Raw genomic sequence first — 19,428 nt, forward strand, 5'->3', positions numbered from 1 at the left:
GTATTTTATCGCCGCTAGTTGATTATGGAAACGTTTCAGTATCATATTAATGGCGTTAAGTTCGGCATTCCATGATAAGAACAGTGTGCGATGTTACTGAATTTAAGAATATTGCAATATTACCTAAAATGGCGAGTTTGACATTTCCTGTAATATTGAAATCATTTAGTCGTCGAATGTGCAATATTTTTCTTGTGATTTGACATGTGAGAATATAAGTGTGCGCAGAGAACAATGCTTATTTAACGTTCAGCGGGAATGGAGTAAAGACTTGGCGGTTAACCCAAGATTTTACGAGAATTTCATTCAGCAGAATTCCAAGACAACGAATTATTGTTCGGGAAACCGATAGTGATTATCGAAGAATAGCTACACCAACAAAACAAATTCGCAGCATGAGGAAGGGATATCTGTGCTGGATAATATTGACAATCCTCACTTTGCCAGCTTTTAGAAAAGGAAGTACAGGTATAACAGGTTAAATGTATATTTGAATGTAAATATATTATAGGCTACCATATTTTTATAAAGTATATAGCGACAGGAAATAGATAGCTTGTACACAAGTTTTCGTTCCCATTATTGTTATTTCGACGCAAGCTGGTGTAGATTTGTTTGAAACAGCCTTGCCCCTGGAGCTTTGTTAACCAAAACCTTAACGGAGTTTCGATAGTAAGAAATTGCTATCGGCATGTGGCCTATTGTTTTCAGCCTATTCTGTGGTCTGAGTCTGGTACACATAGTGTGCCAAACGCATTGCATGTACGCTTTCGAAATAGGGCAATGCGTATATTAATCTAGTAGAAATGTCCACAAAATGCCCAAAAAGTCGTTGTTAAACACGGATAATCATAAATACATCTGAAAAATACTTCGAAGTCGATATACTAGGGTCGATTTTAGGGTAGGTTTTATAACCACGCAAGTTAATTGCGAGGCAATCTCGCGAGATAATTTCAAGAAAGAATCTTTTTTACCTAAAAGCACAGATTTAAATTAGAAATCTGTTAGTTCCAATAATGATTGCATTATACTATGGGAAACGTATAAAAACACCCCTTCGGGATAACAAAGAAGAGCGCATGCTATATACGCATACTGGAGTGGACGTATAGGTATAGATTACTCGCGTGTATACATTGGAGAGGTGGGTTCTATATATGCTATGTACATTTGATAATTTTTTTTGTGGAATTAGCTTTGATTTCGTGATATATCAGTTCAAAGATAATTTATCATTTTGAACAGCCCTGGTTTTATATTTTTGAACTACATACAATCTCAAACACTTTGTATTGGTTCTATGGCATTAATTTTGAATATTTCCAAACTGAGTTCAACTGGCATGCATATAACACTTTACGGTAAAAACGACTTCACTTAGTAAACAACGAAATTTGATTGATGGTATTAATTTCGAAGCCGATTAAACATTCAGCGTATTTCGCCGTTCATACAATTCCTCTTTCTCGCCGATTTGGTCATCTCTTCAATCATTGATTTGATATACTAGAACAGTTCTTCATACATAACCAAACTTCCAACAGATCCGGTTGCGGGAATACCAATATTGAATGATAAAATAGATCATTAGCACTCCGGATTAAGAGGGGGGCAAATATCTATATATATTCATATTTAAAATCGTAAAAACAATCTATTTCGAAAGAAACAAATAATGCTGAGCGTAAATCTATGAAATTAGCCCCTCCTCTATTTATTACTGGGACAGTTCTTCAATACTTATTTTGCTCTAAGCCCGCCGTCCTTTATGTAGCTAGATATGACCAAGCTATTATATGACCGGAGAGAGAAGTCGTGATATGGATTAAAGAAGTGTTTTGTTGGGGGGGGGGGGAGATTTTTCGGGAGGAACAAACTGGCGGCAAGACAACAAAAATGTGGGTGGGACAAATGTTTCTTAGACCATATCCCTTCTTCCCCCCCCCCCCCGCTAGCACCGCCACAGTTGACATTAAATATCAGTTTTAGGTGTTATCAGAATGAATAGAAATAATTCAGAAAAATAGTGTCAATTTTGCTAAGAACAGTAGTCGCAAAAGGAAAAACGAAAAACCTGGTGTTGTGCTGGCATGCAGCATAATCCATATAATAGTGCGAAAAAAACCCAGTCACGATAAAAACTAAGAGATGTAGCAAATGTAGGTAATAGCAGGATTATTTCTAGAGAGCAAAGCGGAAATTGGTTTGCGATCATATGACTTAGCTGCAATTCTTTAAACTTAGACCTCAGACTTAGACCTTTTTCCATTTTTATATGTTTATCAGACATATTTGAATCACTTTATTACATACAGAAGGGTAGCTAGCCAAACGAATTTTAATAACTGGAAATTTACACAGCTCAAAAATGTGATTTCCACGTGCATGTACTTTTTCATAAGGGATTTGCATTTCTGTCATCTCGAACAAAGAATATACGTACTCGTTGAATGTATGCAAAAAAATCACCAATTAGGTCGAAACCAAAACTCAGCAGAAAATTGGCCTGTAAACTTCTTTATTCTGTAAATGCTTTGATTCCATGAAGGTTGTGAAAAATCTCTATGTTCGGCTCCTAAAGGTCGTTAATGTTAACCAACAGTTTAAAAGTTTAAAAATTAAGAAATAAGATAAGAAAGTAAAATACTGAATGTATATAGTTAGTTGTCTTACAAAATTGAAACGAATTACACGTATATATCATAATGTTTCGGAGAGGGATTGGCCGCTGGAAACTGTACCTTCTTATCGGGTTAAAAAACTGGATTTATGTTTATTTAAGGGTTAGAGATTGTTGTGTGTGTTTTTTTCACAAATAAACGCACGCGCTGACCATACAATGAACGAGAAATTTTGAGTTCATTGTATGGTCAGCAAGTGCGTTCATGGGTTATTGCGAATAAACCACGATTTTCATGGGTTATTGCGAATAAATTATGATTCCCATGAACTGTCGCCAGGCAACAAGAAATCACGTGATTGATTTTGACCAATCGTGTGAGTAGATTTAGGCCAATGCAGGAAGATTGTATATTAATTATATGTATATTTAACCGCACACTGTGAATTGTGATAAAAATAAATTAGCTACTATAATAAAAATAAATTAGTTACTATACCAGAATTACAATACTATAAACAAAGGGACAGGAAGAGATGACGTCATAACGGAACACTATACTACCTGAATGATATTGTAAAGATAGCAGTTTATCATTATGTTTTTACGGCATTGCATGTCATCCATAACATTAAGAGGTAGTGCAAGTTAGGATGAATAGCGACGAACTAAGTTAGCTGTGTTTTTCAACTGAAGGGGACAAGCTTACCAAGAGACAAAATTAGGGACAAAAAGAGTTATTCTTAGATATCTCGATTTTATTCTTCAGAATATTTTTTTAATTTTTTAATAAATTGTCTGCCGGTAATAGTTATTGTTTGCTAAAGTCACTTAGCTAATTTTATTAATTATTGTTGTTTACAGTTCAATCAAGTGTCAGTGTTACAGGAGGCAAAACTAAGTCAGACAAGCCCTCTACATTTGTTTCATCGAGTACGACCATTACAAAATTAACCACTCCAATTGTTTCGAGCGTGACTGTTCAAACGTCGACGTTGAAAACTATTGATGCGGCGAGAAAAAACACTTCATCTACCACCACAATTGTTGCTGCCCCAACAAAAGCTTCAAGTGCTACAATCATGATACGAAAAACTTCAAATTTTGAAATGACCACTGAAGGTACACCATTTATAAACTTTGAAAATTACGATATTAAAATAGGAATATGATATGATGTTCCCTCATAGTTGCTTATCTTCCGATATTTGCTGTTTTATTAGTACTGTGCATGTTTTCAAACCTATCTTTAAAAAAAACTTGAAAAAACACCAACACACGAGTAAGAAAAGGATGATATGTATTTTTTTACTTAAACCTTCAAGAGAGATATTTATTGTCACAATGATAAAACCAATTTATCACTACAACTCGCCATTTTTTGGAGTGCTGTTCTTTTTAGGGTGATAAAATCGCCCTTTAAGACGATAAAATTTGTGTCTCATCTTGTGTGACATTCGTATCACGCCATATATTCATAATATTCCCCCAAAAGCAAATAATTTGAGTTGAGTTACAGCGTGATTATATAGTTAAACATCGTCAGGTGCGCATGGTGTAGAACGTACCATTTTCGTAGAACAATATTTTTTTCATTTAGCTCTGTACGAGGATTTGTAAGACTATAGTAAGACTACAGAATATGACTATATATACTGATCTACCCCAATGAAGTTCCCGAGCGAAATGTCAAAACACTGGATGTTAGACGCAATTTGACAGTTCAACAGTTGTAAAATGCTTTATATTGTTTGCCATCCCTGTCTTGACGAATGCTTGGATGGGAATAATTAGTTAAACCTTTTTTAAATGGTGAAGTAGTGAAAACATTTTTTCCGAAAACAAGATATATATCATGTAATTTAAAAAAATCGCACCAATTTAAAGTTATGCACTTACTATGGGCTGTTTACATGATTCGAGTTAGCTGAGACTCAACGAAACGCGAGACGATTTTGAGGTAGTGAAATATATATAACACGGTCCTGGCAGTCGCGCAATCACTCCGAGAATAAAAGGTGCTTGTTTGATGCCATACCTCAAAGTCATATCACGCTTCGTTCAATCTCGGCTAAGTGGGAGATCAAACAGCTCCCAATTTAACCCAATACTTTAAATCTTTTAAAATATTTCAGGTACTGCAGTAACTGCACCCACATCATCTCAGACAAGCAAAGACACATTTGCCAAAAAAGGTTTGTTTTTATATTTTATAAAATAAAATTTCATATCCCAGGTCATTCAATCAAAGTAAATGCCTCTTTGAAATGAAGGAACATTTTTAAACAACATTAGGGTATTCACACAAAACCACCAAAATAACTTCGGCTCTTACCTTCAGGTGTGAAAGGGGAAAACAAGCGTTATATTATTTATGTTGGAATCATCATAGCACTGACAATGTTCGTAGCAATTCTGCTGATGGTCATTACATACTATTTTTATCGAAACCGAACATTGAAACTCTCCATTGCCAGGAAGGCAAATGATAGCAAAGGCATCGAGGAACCTGTTGATTTGCTGCCTGATGATGGAGATGGCGAGACGATCGAGAACAAGGGAGAGGAAGCCGGAGATACAGCCACAAAACAAGATGGAGAAATAACCGAAAAACAAGATGAAGAAGTGAACGAAAAACAAGATGAAGAGATATCCACAAAGCAAAGTGAAGAAATGACTGCCAAGCAAGATGAAGAGGTAACCCCAAATCAAGAGAAAGAAATAACCCTTAACCAAGATGAAGAAAAAACAACGATTGAGCAAGATGAAGGAATAAGCGAAATTAAGCTTGATGAGGAAATAACCAAAGAGCAAGATGAAGAGATAAACGAGGTACAAAGCGAAGAAATAAATAAAATTTGGAATGAAGCAATTTCTACAAGCCCGGAAATAACCACAGAGCAAGGTGATGATATGGTCAATCAGCAAGATGAAAAAGAAGCTTATAATCACGATAACGTAATGACTGTAAAAGAAACTGAATTTTGATTGAACCACAATAGAGTTACTTGAAGTGGTGAATGTTTTGTCGTACATTTTACGAGGTTTATATCATATCATCACTTTTATTAGAATATATATAATGTAATATCACAATTTTTTATTAGAAATACGTCGAACAATATTATAACTGGGTAAACATCGATGGTGAAAGACTAAAAATTTTAGACTCGTTATATTATCCAAATTTCTAAACAGATAAAGGCTCAAGATTCCTTTTTTTATCTAGATGAATAATCGTTACCTGTCCAAACGAGATAAATTCGTTCATCACAGTGTAATACTGAGTTGTATTGGGGACAACATGCACAGTAAATGCAAAACCTGTAAAGTTTTACGCCATGTAGCTATTTCTGGCCAGGTATAAACCTTCTTCTGTTTAAAAAAAATCCATTTATGGGGTAGTCCAAAGCTGCAACAGAGGTCTGGTCAAAGCTAAATTGACAGTACATTATGGGGCTGTAATGAGGACTAAATAACACATGCGTGCATTCTCAAACTAACGTAAAACTGTCACCATGCCTTCGTCTACTTGCAAATTCGGAATAGCTAGTTACAATAATCAGTGGTGGATTCAGGGAAAGTTAGAATAAATTACACGACCTAATTTCAAATTTAAATTTTGGTTAATTAGTGGTTAGGGATGACGCTGTAACTAGTTCCGATTTGGGACAGGTAAAGGTTTTCACAATCTTGTTTTTTGCGTGGTTGCTTATGTGTATTCGTCGAGAAAACTTGTAATAAAAGTTTCGAACAAGTTTTCGAAACCCATCCAGCTGTTCGAACATCTCGGTTTGTGCATCGTTTGCCTCGACAAAGCGTTATCGTTATTTTATGACAACTATAATCGACAACTTTAATGATCCTCAAATAAGATTGTTACTTGGTCAAGACTATTAAATTGTTGCCTGTAAAATATATTACTGAATGTGTTTCTTCGAACTCTAAAACGCGTCGAGACGTAAACAAAATCGTCGTCGTTTCGAACAGAGCTTGCGCTGCGGCAGTTTTCATCTAATTGCCAAGACTACAATTGTCAACTACAAGGCATGCATGTCTAAAAATAGAATAAGTATACTGTATATGTCAACCAGGCCTGAATGTATTTAATTTTTATACATTTGGCGCAGCTACGTACAGGAAGAAGAAAAGGTTGTGTCGTATTTTCACAAAATAACACTGCAAATTATAAAAATATCGCATTTGAATGAGGAAAAACATTTATTTAAACTTGAAAGTCTGAAATCTGCATTAAGTTCGCATGCAGCAAATTTAGCGAAATAGCTTCTGTACAGGTTGTATAAAAAAGGCAACACTCAATATTCATATTGTTATTAACCACAATACAGGGTGTATCACAAAACTGCAAACCTAATATTCGTGCATGTTCGCTTTTATTCAATAACAAAATATCGTAGTAACTCATAAAGTGAATATTTTCTAATATTATGTGTTGCCATGAAGAATGAGATTAGTCATGTGAACATGTGAATCAGTATATCCCGCACGTGTTGTCGGTAGCAGTTATATATTTCACGGCAGCACGGTGACATGCACGAGTGCACCTATATATAGCAATTATCATCGGAAAATGAACGTTTATAGATAAAGTATTATTATTACCTAATATGTATATGTCGAAATATTATTATTTTAATATGCCAAGTTGCGTATGACATTTCCTACAATATTAAAGATATTTAGCAAACTTTCGAAACCTTACGACCCGTGCATGCGCATTAGCGCCTAGACGAAACCAGTTCAGTTCACATCCAGCACCCCTGGAGTGAAGACGTTAATATTTAACTATATTGGTAAGAATCGAATTAAAAGTAAAAGCCTTTAATATAGCTATATAGTCATAACAATATTTAAAAAGGCTTTGCTAATTTGTAACGAGAGAGGAGAATTATTGCGGAGATGAGGAGAAGAGACTTTCAATATACATACATAGTTTGGGTTATGGTAATGTTTCATGTTCCTTCAAGTTCCAATGGAGAAACATCAAGTAGGTACAAGGCAAAGCCTTCATGGCATTACATAAATAATAATATGGATGTGAAATCAAGGTGTCGGTAAATAAAAACTTAGCAGACTAATTAACCGATATCCCACAGATATTAACCAGGAAGTGGAATAAAGTATTAGCTATAGTGAGCAATGCCAAAGTCGAAATGTCGCCACAGAGGTGCATTAACTTCCATGCAGTCTACAAAAACTATTCTATATCGTTGAAAGTCGTTAGTTAATTTGGTTTTAACCACATTATTTGCGTCAAAACCTCAAAGAGAATCATTGCATGGTCTAATATTCAACAACTCTTTCAGTTCGAGTTAATATAGATCAGAATTGTTGGTGTTCCAGAAAATGACGTCTCAAAGAATAGGGAGGCTGTCAGTGATTATCCCGATTAGAGTTATTTTCCAAGCTCGCTCTACCATTCAGTGTGGTATTTTTTTGTTTATGATGCATGGATATTTCGCGATTTTGCTTTACAAAAATGATAATCAGTGTCATTGGTTTATGAAATAAGTCTTCGGAGTAAATGATTGATGCGGACTGCTACGGGTTTAAAAGTAAAGATTTTTTTCAGAACAGCAAAGGGAAATTTCGAAACGTTTTTTCTTTCTTAAAAATTATGAACATATGGCCCTAAAACTTCCTTATTTCATTTTTGTTTTTCCAATTTTGCTTAGCTTAAATTATTTATAGTATAGACAGGGTATAAAAGTATTCATGTTTCAGTGAGAAGAGTAACAATCAAAATTATCATCGAATGGCGAACACTATAAGATTGAAAAGTTTTGTACGAGTGCTATATTATTATATTTTTTGTATACGAGCATGCATAGCTTATATAATATATTTTGGTGTCTTGTGTATTCTTGTGTATTTCTACTTACAAATCAAAGATCGCTGTACGTATATTGACATTCTAATAGTAAAGTGAATTTTGGATAGTTCTTAGTGAATTTTTGATAGTTCTCCAGTCAGATAATATCATTGAAGCCTTCTCAAAAGTATGATTTCTCGGTAACAATAGCGAAAAGGAAAAGGCATAAAAACGCTATTAAAAAAGGTATATAAAACACTCGATACAAAAGGGGTTTAAAGATTCCTAAAGATTTAAAACATAAGTGTAGTCGCTGTTCCGCAAGGTATTTGAACCAAACGGCTGATGAACTGCACATCCATGCATGAAGGTATCTCTTTCCTGACAGGTCGTAGGCGGTAAAAGGAGTATCCCTGTGTTGTCCAGTGTTTCTTCCCATGTCAGCGCAACTGTTAAAATGGATATATTCTTTAGAAAACATTAAATTTTTCATTTTGTGAAATGAAAATTGTTTTCAAACACAAACTCTACTTGAAAAGGCCTTACGCTCTTATTACAATACTTTCTCATAATTTTGTGATGTGCCTTCTTTACAAAATGTAATTTGTAATATTTTGGGATCTTCATAGAGACTGAGGCGCCTACAGGTGTGCTAGGTGTGGATGAGTCAGCTTCAACTCCGAGTAAGTATTTTTGTCCGCTGGATATTTGATGGTTTTTAATCATGTGCTTTCATCTCTTTTTCGAAGCGTTATGATATTTTTAAATTTCGATACTTAGTTTTGAATATGTTTTCAGATGTGACAGCAGAAGCCCCTAAAGGGTAGGGTAGAGCTCATATATGCCGATTTCGCTTGTTCTGTACGTCGCAGAGAATACTTTTTCTTTCCTTCGCTATATTTAGGCAAACGTCTAGTCCTCACGTATTCTTTTTGTCCTGTTTTTGAAAATTGAATATAGGAGATTTTCTCTTAGCTGAGGTCAAACGTCGCTCTTCTCCAGTGCCTAGAACACATTACAACAGATAAAGTGTTTCATAACATATCGATGCGTTTGGCTACGCAGAAGTGCGATGTCTGACTGTGAGGTCTTTAAATATCACTATTAATGTAAATCTTAATAACTGAGCTAACTGTTACCATTTTAGTCACTTACCATTTGGATGTCACAATTGTGAATCGATATGGAAAACATGTCGAAGTAATAACCACCCTTTCTGATGCAAAATATAAACCACATGTAATCCCTGTTGGAGGAAGATATCAAATAAAGTCAACATCTTCCGCAAGTGAAACAATATTCATTACCGCATATGACGGTGTAACAAGAGATACAATCAAAATAGACGGCAAGAACTCGCTTGTTGTATCCAACAGTATCAAATCAATGGCTCTCATCTATTATGTACCTTCAGGTAAATAGAGAACTCACTCAATGCCGTCAAATGAAATATAGTACCGTATAAAATAATTCTGCATCAGTCAATTTTTATACGTTCTATTTTAATTTCGAAGCTCCTGAAGTGGTAACAGATGCCCCCGAAGTAGTAACAGAAGCTCCTGAAGTGGTAACAGATGCCCCCGAAGTGGTAACAGAAGCTCCTGAAGTGGTAACAGGTGCTCCCGAAGTTGTAACAGAAGCTCCTCAAGAGGTAGCAGATGCTCCCGAAGTGAAAACAGAAGCTCCTGAAGTGGTAACAGATGCTCCCGAAGTGGTGACAGATGCTCCCGAAGTGGTAATAGATGCTCCCAAAGTGGTAACAGAAGCTCCCGAAGTGGTAATAGATGCTCCCGAAGTGGTAACAGAAGCTCCCGAAGTGGTAACAGAAGCTCCCGAAGTGGTAACAGATGCTCCTGAAGTGGTAACGAAAGCTCCTGAAGTGGTAACGGATGCTACTGCAAAGCCTACAAAAGCTCCTGAAGTGGGAACAGGAGCTCCTCAAGTGGTAACACAAGCTCCTGAAGTGGTAAAGGAAGCTCCTGAGAAGACAACAAAAGCTCCTGAAGTGGTAACAGAAGCTCCTGAAGTGGTAACAGATGCTCCTGAAGTGGTGACAGATGCTCTCGAAGTGACAACAAAAGCCCCTGAAGTGGTAACAGATGCTCATGAAGTGGTAACAGAAGCTCCTGAAGTGGTAACAGATGCTCCCAAAGTGACCACAGAAGCTCCTGAAGTGGTGCCAGATGCTCCCGAAGTGGTAATAGATGCTCCCAAAGTGGTAACAGAAGCTCCCGAAGTGGTAACAGACGCTCCTGAAGTGGTAACGAAAGCTCCTGAAGTGGTAGCGGATGCTACTGCAAAGCCTACAAAAGCTCCTGAAGTGGGAACAGGAGCTCCTGAAGTTGTAACAGAAGCTTCTCAAGTGGTAACACAAGCTCCTGAAGTGGTAACAGATGCTCCTGAAGTGGTAACGAAAGCTCCTGAAGTGGTAACGGATGCTACTGCAAAGCCTACAAAAGCTCCTGAAGTGGGAACAGGAGCTTCTGAAGTTGTAACAGAAGCTCCTCAAGTGGTAACACAAGCTCCTGAAGTGGTAACAGAAGCTCCTGAGAAGACAACAAAAGCTCCTGAGAAGACAACAAAAGCTCCTGAAGTGGTAACAGATGCTCCTGAAGTGGTAATAGATGCTCCTGAAGTGGTGACAGATGCTCTCGAAGTGACAACAAAAGCCCCTGAAGTGGTAACAGATGCTCCCGAAGTGGTAACAGAAGCTTCTGAAGTGGTAACAGATGCCCCTGAAGTGGTGACTGATGCTCCCGAAGTTGTAACAGAAGTTCCTGAAGTGGTAACAGAAGCTCCTGAAGTGGTAACAGATGCTCCTGAAGTGGTAACAGAAGCTCCTGAAGTGGTAACAGATGCTCCTGAAGTGGTAACAGATGCTCCTGAAGTGGTCACAGAAACTCCTCAAGTAACGTCAAAAGCTCCTGAAGTGGTCACAGAAGCTGCTCAGGTAACATCAAAAGCTCCTGAAGTGGTCACAGATGCTCCTAAAGTAACATCAAAAGCTCCTGAAGTGGTCACAGAAGCTCCTGAAGTAACGTCAAAAGCTCCTGAAGTGGTCACAGAAGCTCCTGAAGTAACAAGCTGAAGCTTCTGAAGTGGTCACAGAAGCTCCTGAAGTAACATCAAAAGCTCCTGAAGTGGTCACAGAAGCTCCTGAAGTAACGTCAAAAGCTCCTGAAGTGGTCACAGAAGCTGCTCAAATAACGTCAAAAGCTCCTGAAGTGGTCACAGAAGCTCCTCAAGTAAGGTCAAAAGCTCCTGAAGTGGTCACAGAAGCTGCTCAAATAACGTCAAAAGCTTCTGAAGTGGTCACAGAAGCTGCTCAAATAACGTCAAAAACTCCTGAAGTGGTCACAGATGCTGCTAAAGTAACATCAAAAGTTCCTGAAGTGGTCACAGAAGCTTCTCAAGTAACATCAAAAGCTCCTGAAGTGGTCACAGAAGCTGCTCAAATAACGTCAAAAGCTCCTGAAGTAGTCACAGAAGCTCCTCAAGTAACGTCAAAAGCTCCTGAAGTGGTCACAGAAGCTCCTGAAGTAACATCAAAAGCTCCTGAAGTGGTCACAGAAGCTCCTGAAGTAACATCAAAAGCTCCTGAAGTGGTCACAGAAGCTCCTGAAGTAACATCAAAAGCTCCTGAAGTGGTCACAGAAGCTCCTGAAGTAACGTCAAAAGCTCCTGAAGTGGTCACAGAAGCTGCTCAAATAACGTCAAAAGCTCCTGAAGTGGTCACAGAAGCTCCTCAAGTAACGTCAAAAGCTCCTGAAGTGGTCACAGAAGCTCCTGAAGTAACATCAAAAGCTCCTGAAGTGGTCACAGAAGCTCCTGAAGTAACATCAAAAGCTCCTGAAGTGGTCACAGAAGCTCCTGAAGTAACATCAAAAGCTCCTGAAGTGGTCACAGAAGCTCCTGAAGTAACGTCAAAAGCTCCTGAAGTGGTCACAGAAGCTGCTCAAATAACGTCAAAAGCTCCTGAAGTGGTCACAGAAGCTCCTCAAGTAAGGTCAAAAGCTCCTGAAGTGGTCACAGAAGCTGCTCAAATAACGTCAAAAGCTTCTGAAGTGGTCACAGAAGCTCCTCAAGTAACGTCAAAAGCTCCTGAAGTGGTCACAGAAGCTGCTCAAGTAACATCAAAAGCTCCTGAAGTGGTCACAGAAGCTGCTCAAATAACGTCAAAAGCTTCTGAAGTGGTCACAAAAGCTCCTCAAGTAACGTCAAAAGCTCCTGAAGTGGTCACAGAAGCTGCTCAAGTAACATCAAAAGCTCCTGAAGTGGTCACAGATGCTGCTAAAGTAACATCAAAAGTTCCTGAAGTGGTCACAGAAGCTTCTCAAGTAACATCAAAAGCTCCTGAAGTGGTCACAGAAGCTGCTCAAATAACGTCAAAAGCTCCTGAAGTAGTCACAGAAGCTCCTCAAGTAACGTCAAAAGCTCCTGAAGTGGTCACAGAAGCTGCTCAAGTAACATCAAAAGCTCCTGAAGTGGTCACAGATGCTCCTAAAGTAACATCAAAAGTTCCTGAAGTGGTCACAGAAGCTGCTCAAGTAACATCAAAAGCTCCTGAAGTGGTCACAGAAGCTGCTCAAATAACGTCAAAAGCTCCTGAAGTGGTTACAAAAGCTCCTCAAGTAGCATTAAAAGCTCTTGAATTGGTCACAGAAGCACCTAAATTGGTCACAGAAGCTCCTAAAGGAACAACAAAAGCTCCTGAAGGGGTCAAAGAAGCTCCTGAAGTAACATCAAAAGCTCCTGAAGTGGTCACAGAAGCTCCTGAGGTAGTCACAGAAGCTCCTAAAGTAACAACAACAAAGTCTCCTGTAGTGGTCATAGAAGCTCCAAAAGTATTGACTAAAGCTCCCGAAGTGACAACAAAAGCCCCTAAAGTGATAACAGAAGCCTCCGAAGTGACAAGAATGTCTCCTAGTTGGAAAACAGAAGCGCCAACTTTTGGTTCTGCAGTTAAAAGTAAAGCGGCAGCTGTTACTGCTTTTGGTAGGATTCTCTTTTATTGATGCATAATTTTATTTGCGGCCATTTGGTTCAGTGATGGCACACGAACTCATATTTGGCGGTGGGCAAATTAAGATTTTGAAAAAAAAGATACTACGAGAGACTATGTTGCTTGCATTGAAAATTATGTCCTAAAAAGATTACACTAGAGGGCTGCTAAAATATTATACGATTTTATCATGCTAATAATAATATTTTATAATGCTCGTTCAGTTAGGGGTTTATAGTTGTAGTACTCGTGATGCAGCGGCTGGTCCAATTTTGGCATCACTAACAGCACTCGTACTGTTAATCCCGAACTGCATTCACTATAGCATAATTATTACTATTATATAATTACAAATTTTGTTTTATCTCAGGTACTGAACTATCACCCACTCGGACAAGTAAAAACGCATCAGCAACATCAAAAGCAGGTTTGAACGTGTTCCAAAATCAAATCCATTCTATATTTTTTCGCGCAAAATCTGGTGTCAAATTTCATTTTGTTAGTTTTATATATGTACAAAAAGGCCAAGTTAAGCATTTATCTTCGAGATCCGCAGTGGCGTATCCAGCCTAACGATTTTGTCTCGCTATTTAAATTTTGAGTTATTATAATTAATCATGTCTTAAGAATTTCGTTGTTTTCGCAGTCAATGCACACCAAAATATTAGCATAGCGAGACAAATCCTCAGGCTGGCTACGCTAATGCAGGTGATCAGGATTTCCATCTTTACTCAAATCACTGGCAAATTGCGTTATGTAAAAGCCAAAATCGCAATGCGGTTCCCATATTCACTCAAATCCCAAAAAACTTTAGCAAATTGCGAAAGGTAAAAGTATAAAAATCCGCAATGCGGATTTCCATATTTACTCAAATCAAGAAAAAACATTCGCAACGTGTGAAATGTAAAAGCCTAAAAATCCGCAACGCTGATTTCTATATTCACTCAAACCAAGGAGAAAATTGGCATTAGCGGAATGAAAAACCTAAAAATCTGCAAAGCAAGAGGATTGTTACCGTGCAGCGGAAAAAACATTTATGTCCTGAAACTAGGTATAAGGATAAAAATAATTTTAAGAATATATTCTATAAACTCACCCCTTATCTTGCACATCCTAGGAAACTGAGAAAGATTTCTATTCTAGCTACATTTTTATATAGCTAACTTGAATATGGAAAGGTATCAAAATTTTCTTATTACATCAGAAAAACTGGTTTTTGTAGATCGTTTCTTCTCTTTTCACGAATTTTTTTATCACCCCTTTCTGTGTAGCATTAATACAGAGGTTGAAGAGTATCTTTCTTAAAATTGAAATGCTCGGAGACTATCATTCAGATGAGCGCAGCATGATACAATAGAATTGCAATAGAATGATACAAAAGACGTTTTTCTATATCGAAGGAAAACAAGTGAGTGAAGTGACAAAAAAGGTTAAGAAAATGACGGCAAAACTTTTTCTTTTAATTGTTTTTTATTGATTTCAAGTGACATCATTATTTCTGATCTGGAGGCTCGCACTTCATATTTTTACGAATTCGAGAAAATGGCGGGTAAACATCTCACATTAAATGTCGCGCTAGCTACCATAAATTCGGTGCGTGACTTTATATTGTGACGATATGTCCCGCTATGCTATCTGTGTTCAGGCTAGGTGTTAATTGACTGTGAAAACAATAAATTTCTAAATACATGAATAATTATAATAACTTGAAATTGGTAATGTTGGTGTGCAATGTTGGTGTATACTTGGATCACCAAAACTGACCAAGGCATTACAGTTAAAATTTACGCTATGATTTCTTTGGAAAGCTCACCAACTCCGCAAAAGAATTTTGTGAAACTTATAAAAGCAGGATGACTTGTTCAATGAGAAAACTACGGAGGCGACTAATGAGGAACAAAATGACATAGACTATCTTGTTTTATCTCAAACCCCAGTCAAGTCGAAGCATTTAAGAAAATTCAGTTTACGAAGACGCATTTGCAGCCGGATTTTTAAATCTTCTGGATTTTTAATTTTCAACTTAGCGAGCCTCTAGAGTTTCACGCCAGGCATAAAAGATGTATGAGAAGCATGACACCTGGTCTACAGTCACAATTCATGACGAACATATAGCAGTGCGCAGGTAGGCGAGTTAGGCTTTGGTTTCTGACCTGGTTTCTGACCTGGTTTCTGACGTCCAGCGTTTGTGTGTTTTGTGTCATTGCAAGAATTCGAAGCATTGGTGTCACGCATTTTCGTAACTGTTCACATATTTACTAAGTGACTATACAAAACAATTGCAGTTATTGGGATGGTCACAGAAGTCCATGATTGTAGCTTAATGACTCATATTGGGTCTAACTCTAAGTCATGAGAACAACATGCTTTATGGTGCGACAGGAAAGAAAAAGAACTCCATGCAAGGATGTTCTGCCGAAGGAATTAGTAATAGCTATGTGGCGTTGATCTTGATGACTTCGTGAAAGCAGTCGAAGCGGTAACGCATGCAACCGTAGTGAACCGTAGGATTAACCGAAAGTCTGGTTTGAGTGTGTTGGTGTGTCCTCCGTTTATAATAAACATAAGCATGACGATTTGATACGGGAACATCTCTAATTATGACTTGACAATATGCATTTTGTATCGACTATGTGTAGAAAGAAAAACCCGCATGCGTGCATGCGGCGGATTTTCGCGTCATAAAATTCCCCAGTTTCAAAAGAAACTTGCTTGAGAAATTAAATTCGCATTGCGGATTTTTAGGCCCTCAAAATTTCCAACTTTAACAACTTTTGCTCTTTTGTATATGTGGAAATAAAAAACCGCATTGCAGATTATATTGGTTTTTCAAATCTCATTGTGATTTTAAAAACAATTCTTGCCCAATCAAGTGGAAAATTAAATTCGCTTTGCAGAGAGTTTTTTAGAATTTCCAAAAATATATATGCATGGTTGCTATGGGTGAGTAATTTGAGATAACAATTAAAGCAACCTATTATTTTGACTTACGCTTTAAATGTCCTTTTCAAGCACTATCATTTGGTGGTGTTCCGGGGTCTCTAGCGAACATATACTCGCAGAGATATTCAATTTTGCTTTTTCCAGACAATATTGTCCGAATTAGTATAACCTATACGGGAATAAGGCCCTCGAAATTGTAAAAATTTTTGCCGTATTATGTGGAAATGAGTCGCATTGCGGATTTTAGGACTTGAAAATTCCCAATTTTAAAAGTCTACCGCGGAAACAAAGTAAAATTTCTATCTCATGCGGGCTAAAAAAGACTCATTTTCGGAGATTATTTAAATTTCTGTTCAAAAAATCCCTGTCCAAAAAAATTCTGTCGTTTTCTACGGTAAATGCAACATTGCAAAGGTTCCGTCACAGCATACTCAGAGGAATAAAATTATTAATGATCCAAAAACATGCAACCTATATTTTATATTTTTATTTTTTAGGCGCAAAATTTGGTTTCGAACATGATATAATTTACATTGCGGTTATCATAGTGTTGGCGATCATTGCAGTGTTCCTGCTCGTCATTGTTACATGTTATGTTTCTCGGAATCGAGCGTTGAAAAAATCCAATACTGTAGAGGCATTTGACAACAAAGGTGCGGAGGATATTGTTGATACGTACACCAACACAGATGATGAGGAAGAGAATGACATAGAAGGCGGTGGCGAATATGTAGTGCTCAACATAATATCAGAGCAAGACGAAACAACCACAAAACAAGAGGATATCGCTACGAAGAAAGATGATAAAAATACTACACCGAAAGATGAAGAAATAATGCCAAAGAAAGATGCAGAAAGTATCACTAATAAAGACAGAGATAACTCCATAAAGAAAGAGAACATGACGACGAAGGAAGTTGAAGAACTGGCCACAAAGGAAGATAACGAATTGATCAAAAAGCAAGAAGAGAACATGACCACGAAACAAGATCAAGAATTATCCATAAAGCATGATGAAAAACCAAATACAAACCAGAATATAGAAATGACGACAACACAAGATGGAAAAACAACTACGAAGCAAGATGAAGAAACAACGACAAAGAAACAAGAGAAAGATGAAGTCAAAGATGTTGAGAAAACAAAGAAGCAAGATGAAAAAATACCTACTAAGGTAGCTGAAGAGGTAAATGATATAGAAATAGTTATGAAGCAAGATAAAGAAATGACCGCAAAGCAAGTCAAACAGGATGAAGAAATGACCTCACTGGAGCTAGAAACTACTATAATCAAAGGCGATGAGGAGAAACCCAAAAATATGGAAGAACAAATGAAGATGAAAGAAACTGAATTTTGACATGGCGCTAAAACAGCATATAATTATGCTTGCCAGCAATTATCAACTTTCCAAATTAAAGTGTTCTTCATCCTTCAATCTCTTTTGAATCCTACAACGTTCGTCATAAAGTGTTAATTAATATCAATATAGTGTTAAATAAATTAGCTTAATTGTAGGTAGGATAGATTAAATGCATGAATTACCCTTTGGCAACTATAAAATATAGGTTTTGAACAAATCTTTGATATATAGTCGAACGTTTAACGAATCTAACTTTTTTGTATATTTGTGGATATTTGTACGTTAAGTTCCACAACGTTTTTGTACCGTATTATGCTATTGACAACGTGTTATGCAGTTTTCAACGTATATTAAACGAAGAACGATTTAGACTTTTGTATAAACGCGTACAAAGTGTTGTTTGTTTATCCTCTAATTTGTATGCACGTTATCAGACATTAGATTTTTAGTCGCTGTGCAACTAATTACGCTTCTGGGATTTAAAAATACGTTTTCACATGCAGTACTATGCTATTTACACACAACTGCGTTGATCATGCATTCAAATTCCAAAAAAAGCTTCATTACAATGTATGGGGGGGGGGACTTTTGGGACACCCTGTTTAGGGTATATTGAGACTTACAGGCCGCGATACTATAACACGGAAATAAGAAATCTCCCGCCCGGTGAAATCGATGCTCAGAAACAATCGTTATCTGAATTAAATAAAAAGTAAATATAAGGATGATTTAAAATGTCATCTTCCTAAGATAGTTGACTGCTCTAAACGAAAAATGACAAACTGTGTTAGTTCATGACGAAAATATACCCTCAAACCTCGCTCTATAAGAACTTGGCTAATGGGTAAAGATAAAGTAGCTATTGTTGAGTTTATCACGAGAAATTCATAGTTGGTTTGACATGTCCGGCAATATCAAAGACGTATAACTTTCGAACTGACATGTACAATATCTCGGCGATTTTACACGCGCACACGGAACTATATTTTAGTTTATATCCAGCAGCAGCGGATTAAAGGCTAAAAGAAAAGTTAGCAACATCAAAATTTCCTATTTCCAAAAGAATCGAGTATAAAGTAAAAGCCATCAAGCCTTTGAATAGTAAAAAACAATATTAGCAAAGTGTTTCAATAGCTTGTTTAAATTGAAAAGGGACTTCTTCACAAGATGACGAAAGGACGCTTCCAAATTATTCAAGTACTATGGAGTATCGCAGTTTTAATTACTTTCAGTAAAGAAATATCAGGTATTTATAATGTATGGTGAAAGAGCTACATAATAATGTAAATGAAAGCTTAATCACAATCTAATTAGCTTTATAATTATCAAATTGGCCAAACTGAGTAAAATCTCGCGAACTCACCGCTACAGAAATTAGCCATGCAGGAAGTAAAATTTAGTATATATATGCGAGCGACTGACAGAGCAGACCTGCTACAAGTTGAATAATAAGATAGTTTCAATAACAGTGAACTATGTTGCTTTGCTACATGAAGGATTATCATGAATAATTTTTTAAAACATCTTTTGCGTTGAAACTGGCTGTGAATCATGACATCTTCGCTATATAGGACCAGAAACTTCAGTTTCGATTCGTATAATTGTTGGCCATATATAGCAAATACTTCTTAACGAAAACTGACTAAAGAGTCTATCGCTATCGGAGT

The 19,428-nt window shown here is 37.0% G+C and overlaps 1 protein-coding gene and 1 pseudogene across 1 annotated transcript; one reads left to right on the forward strand and one right to left on the reverse strand.

Moving 5' to 3' along the window:
* The first annotated feature begins 224 nt into the window (after positions 1 to 224).
* Positions 225 to 6,280, forward strand: LOC114542942. The gene is made up of 4 exons (XM_028562277.1): positions 225 to 468; positions 3,488 to 3,745; positions 4,759 to 4,818; positions 4,965 to 6,280. Exons 1-4 carry the CDS (start codon positions 396 to 398, stop codon positions 5,609 to 5,611), a joined length of 1,038 nt encoding a protein of 345 aa, XP_028418078.1. The 5' UTR covers positions 225 to 395; the 3' UTR covers positions 5,612 to 6,280.
* Positions 6,281 to 11,558: 5,278 nt separating this feature from the next.
* LOC114542937 lies at positions 11,559 to 13,287 on the reverse strand (annotated as a pseudogene).
* Between the last annotated feature and the right edge of the window lie 6,141 nt (positions 13,288 to 19,428).

This window comes from Dendronephthya gigantea, unplaced genomic scaffold, assembly GCF_004324835.1.
Source record: "Dendronephthya gigantea isolate DGI-Jeju-01 unplaced genomic scaffold, DenGig_1.0 000412F, whole genome shotgun sequence".
In the NCBI taxonomy this organism is placed as follows: Eukaryota; Metazoa; Cnidaria; class Anthozoa; order Malacalcyonacea; family Nephtheidae; genus Dendronephthya; species Dendronephthya gigantea.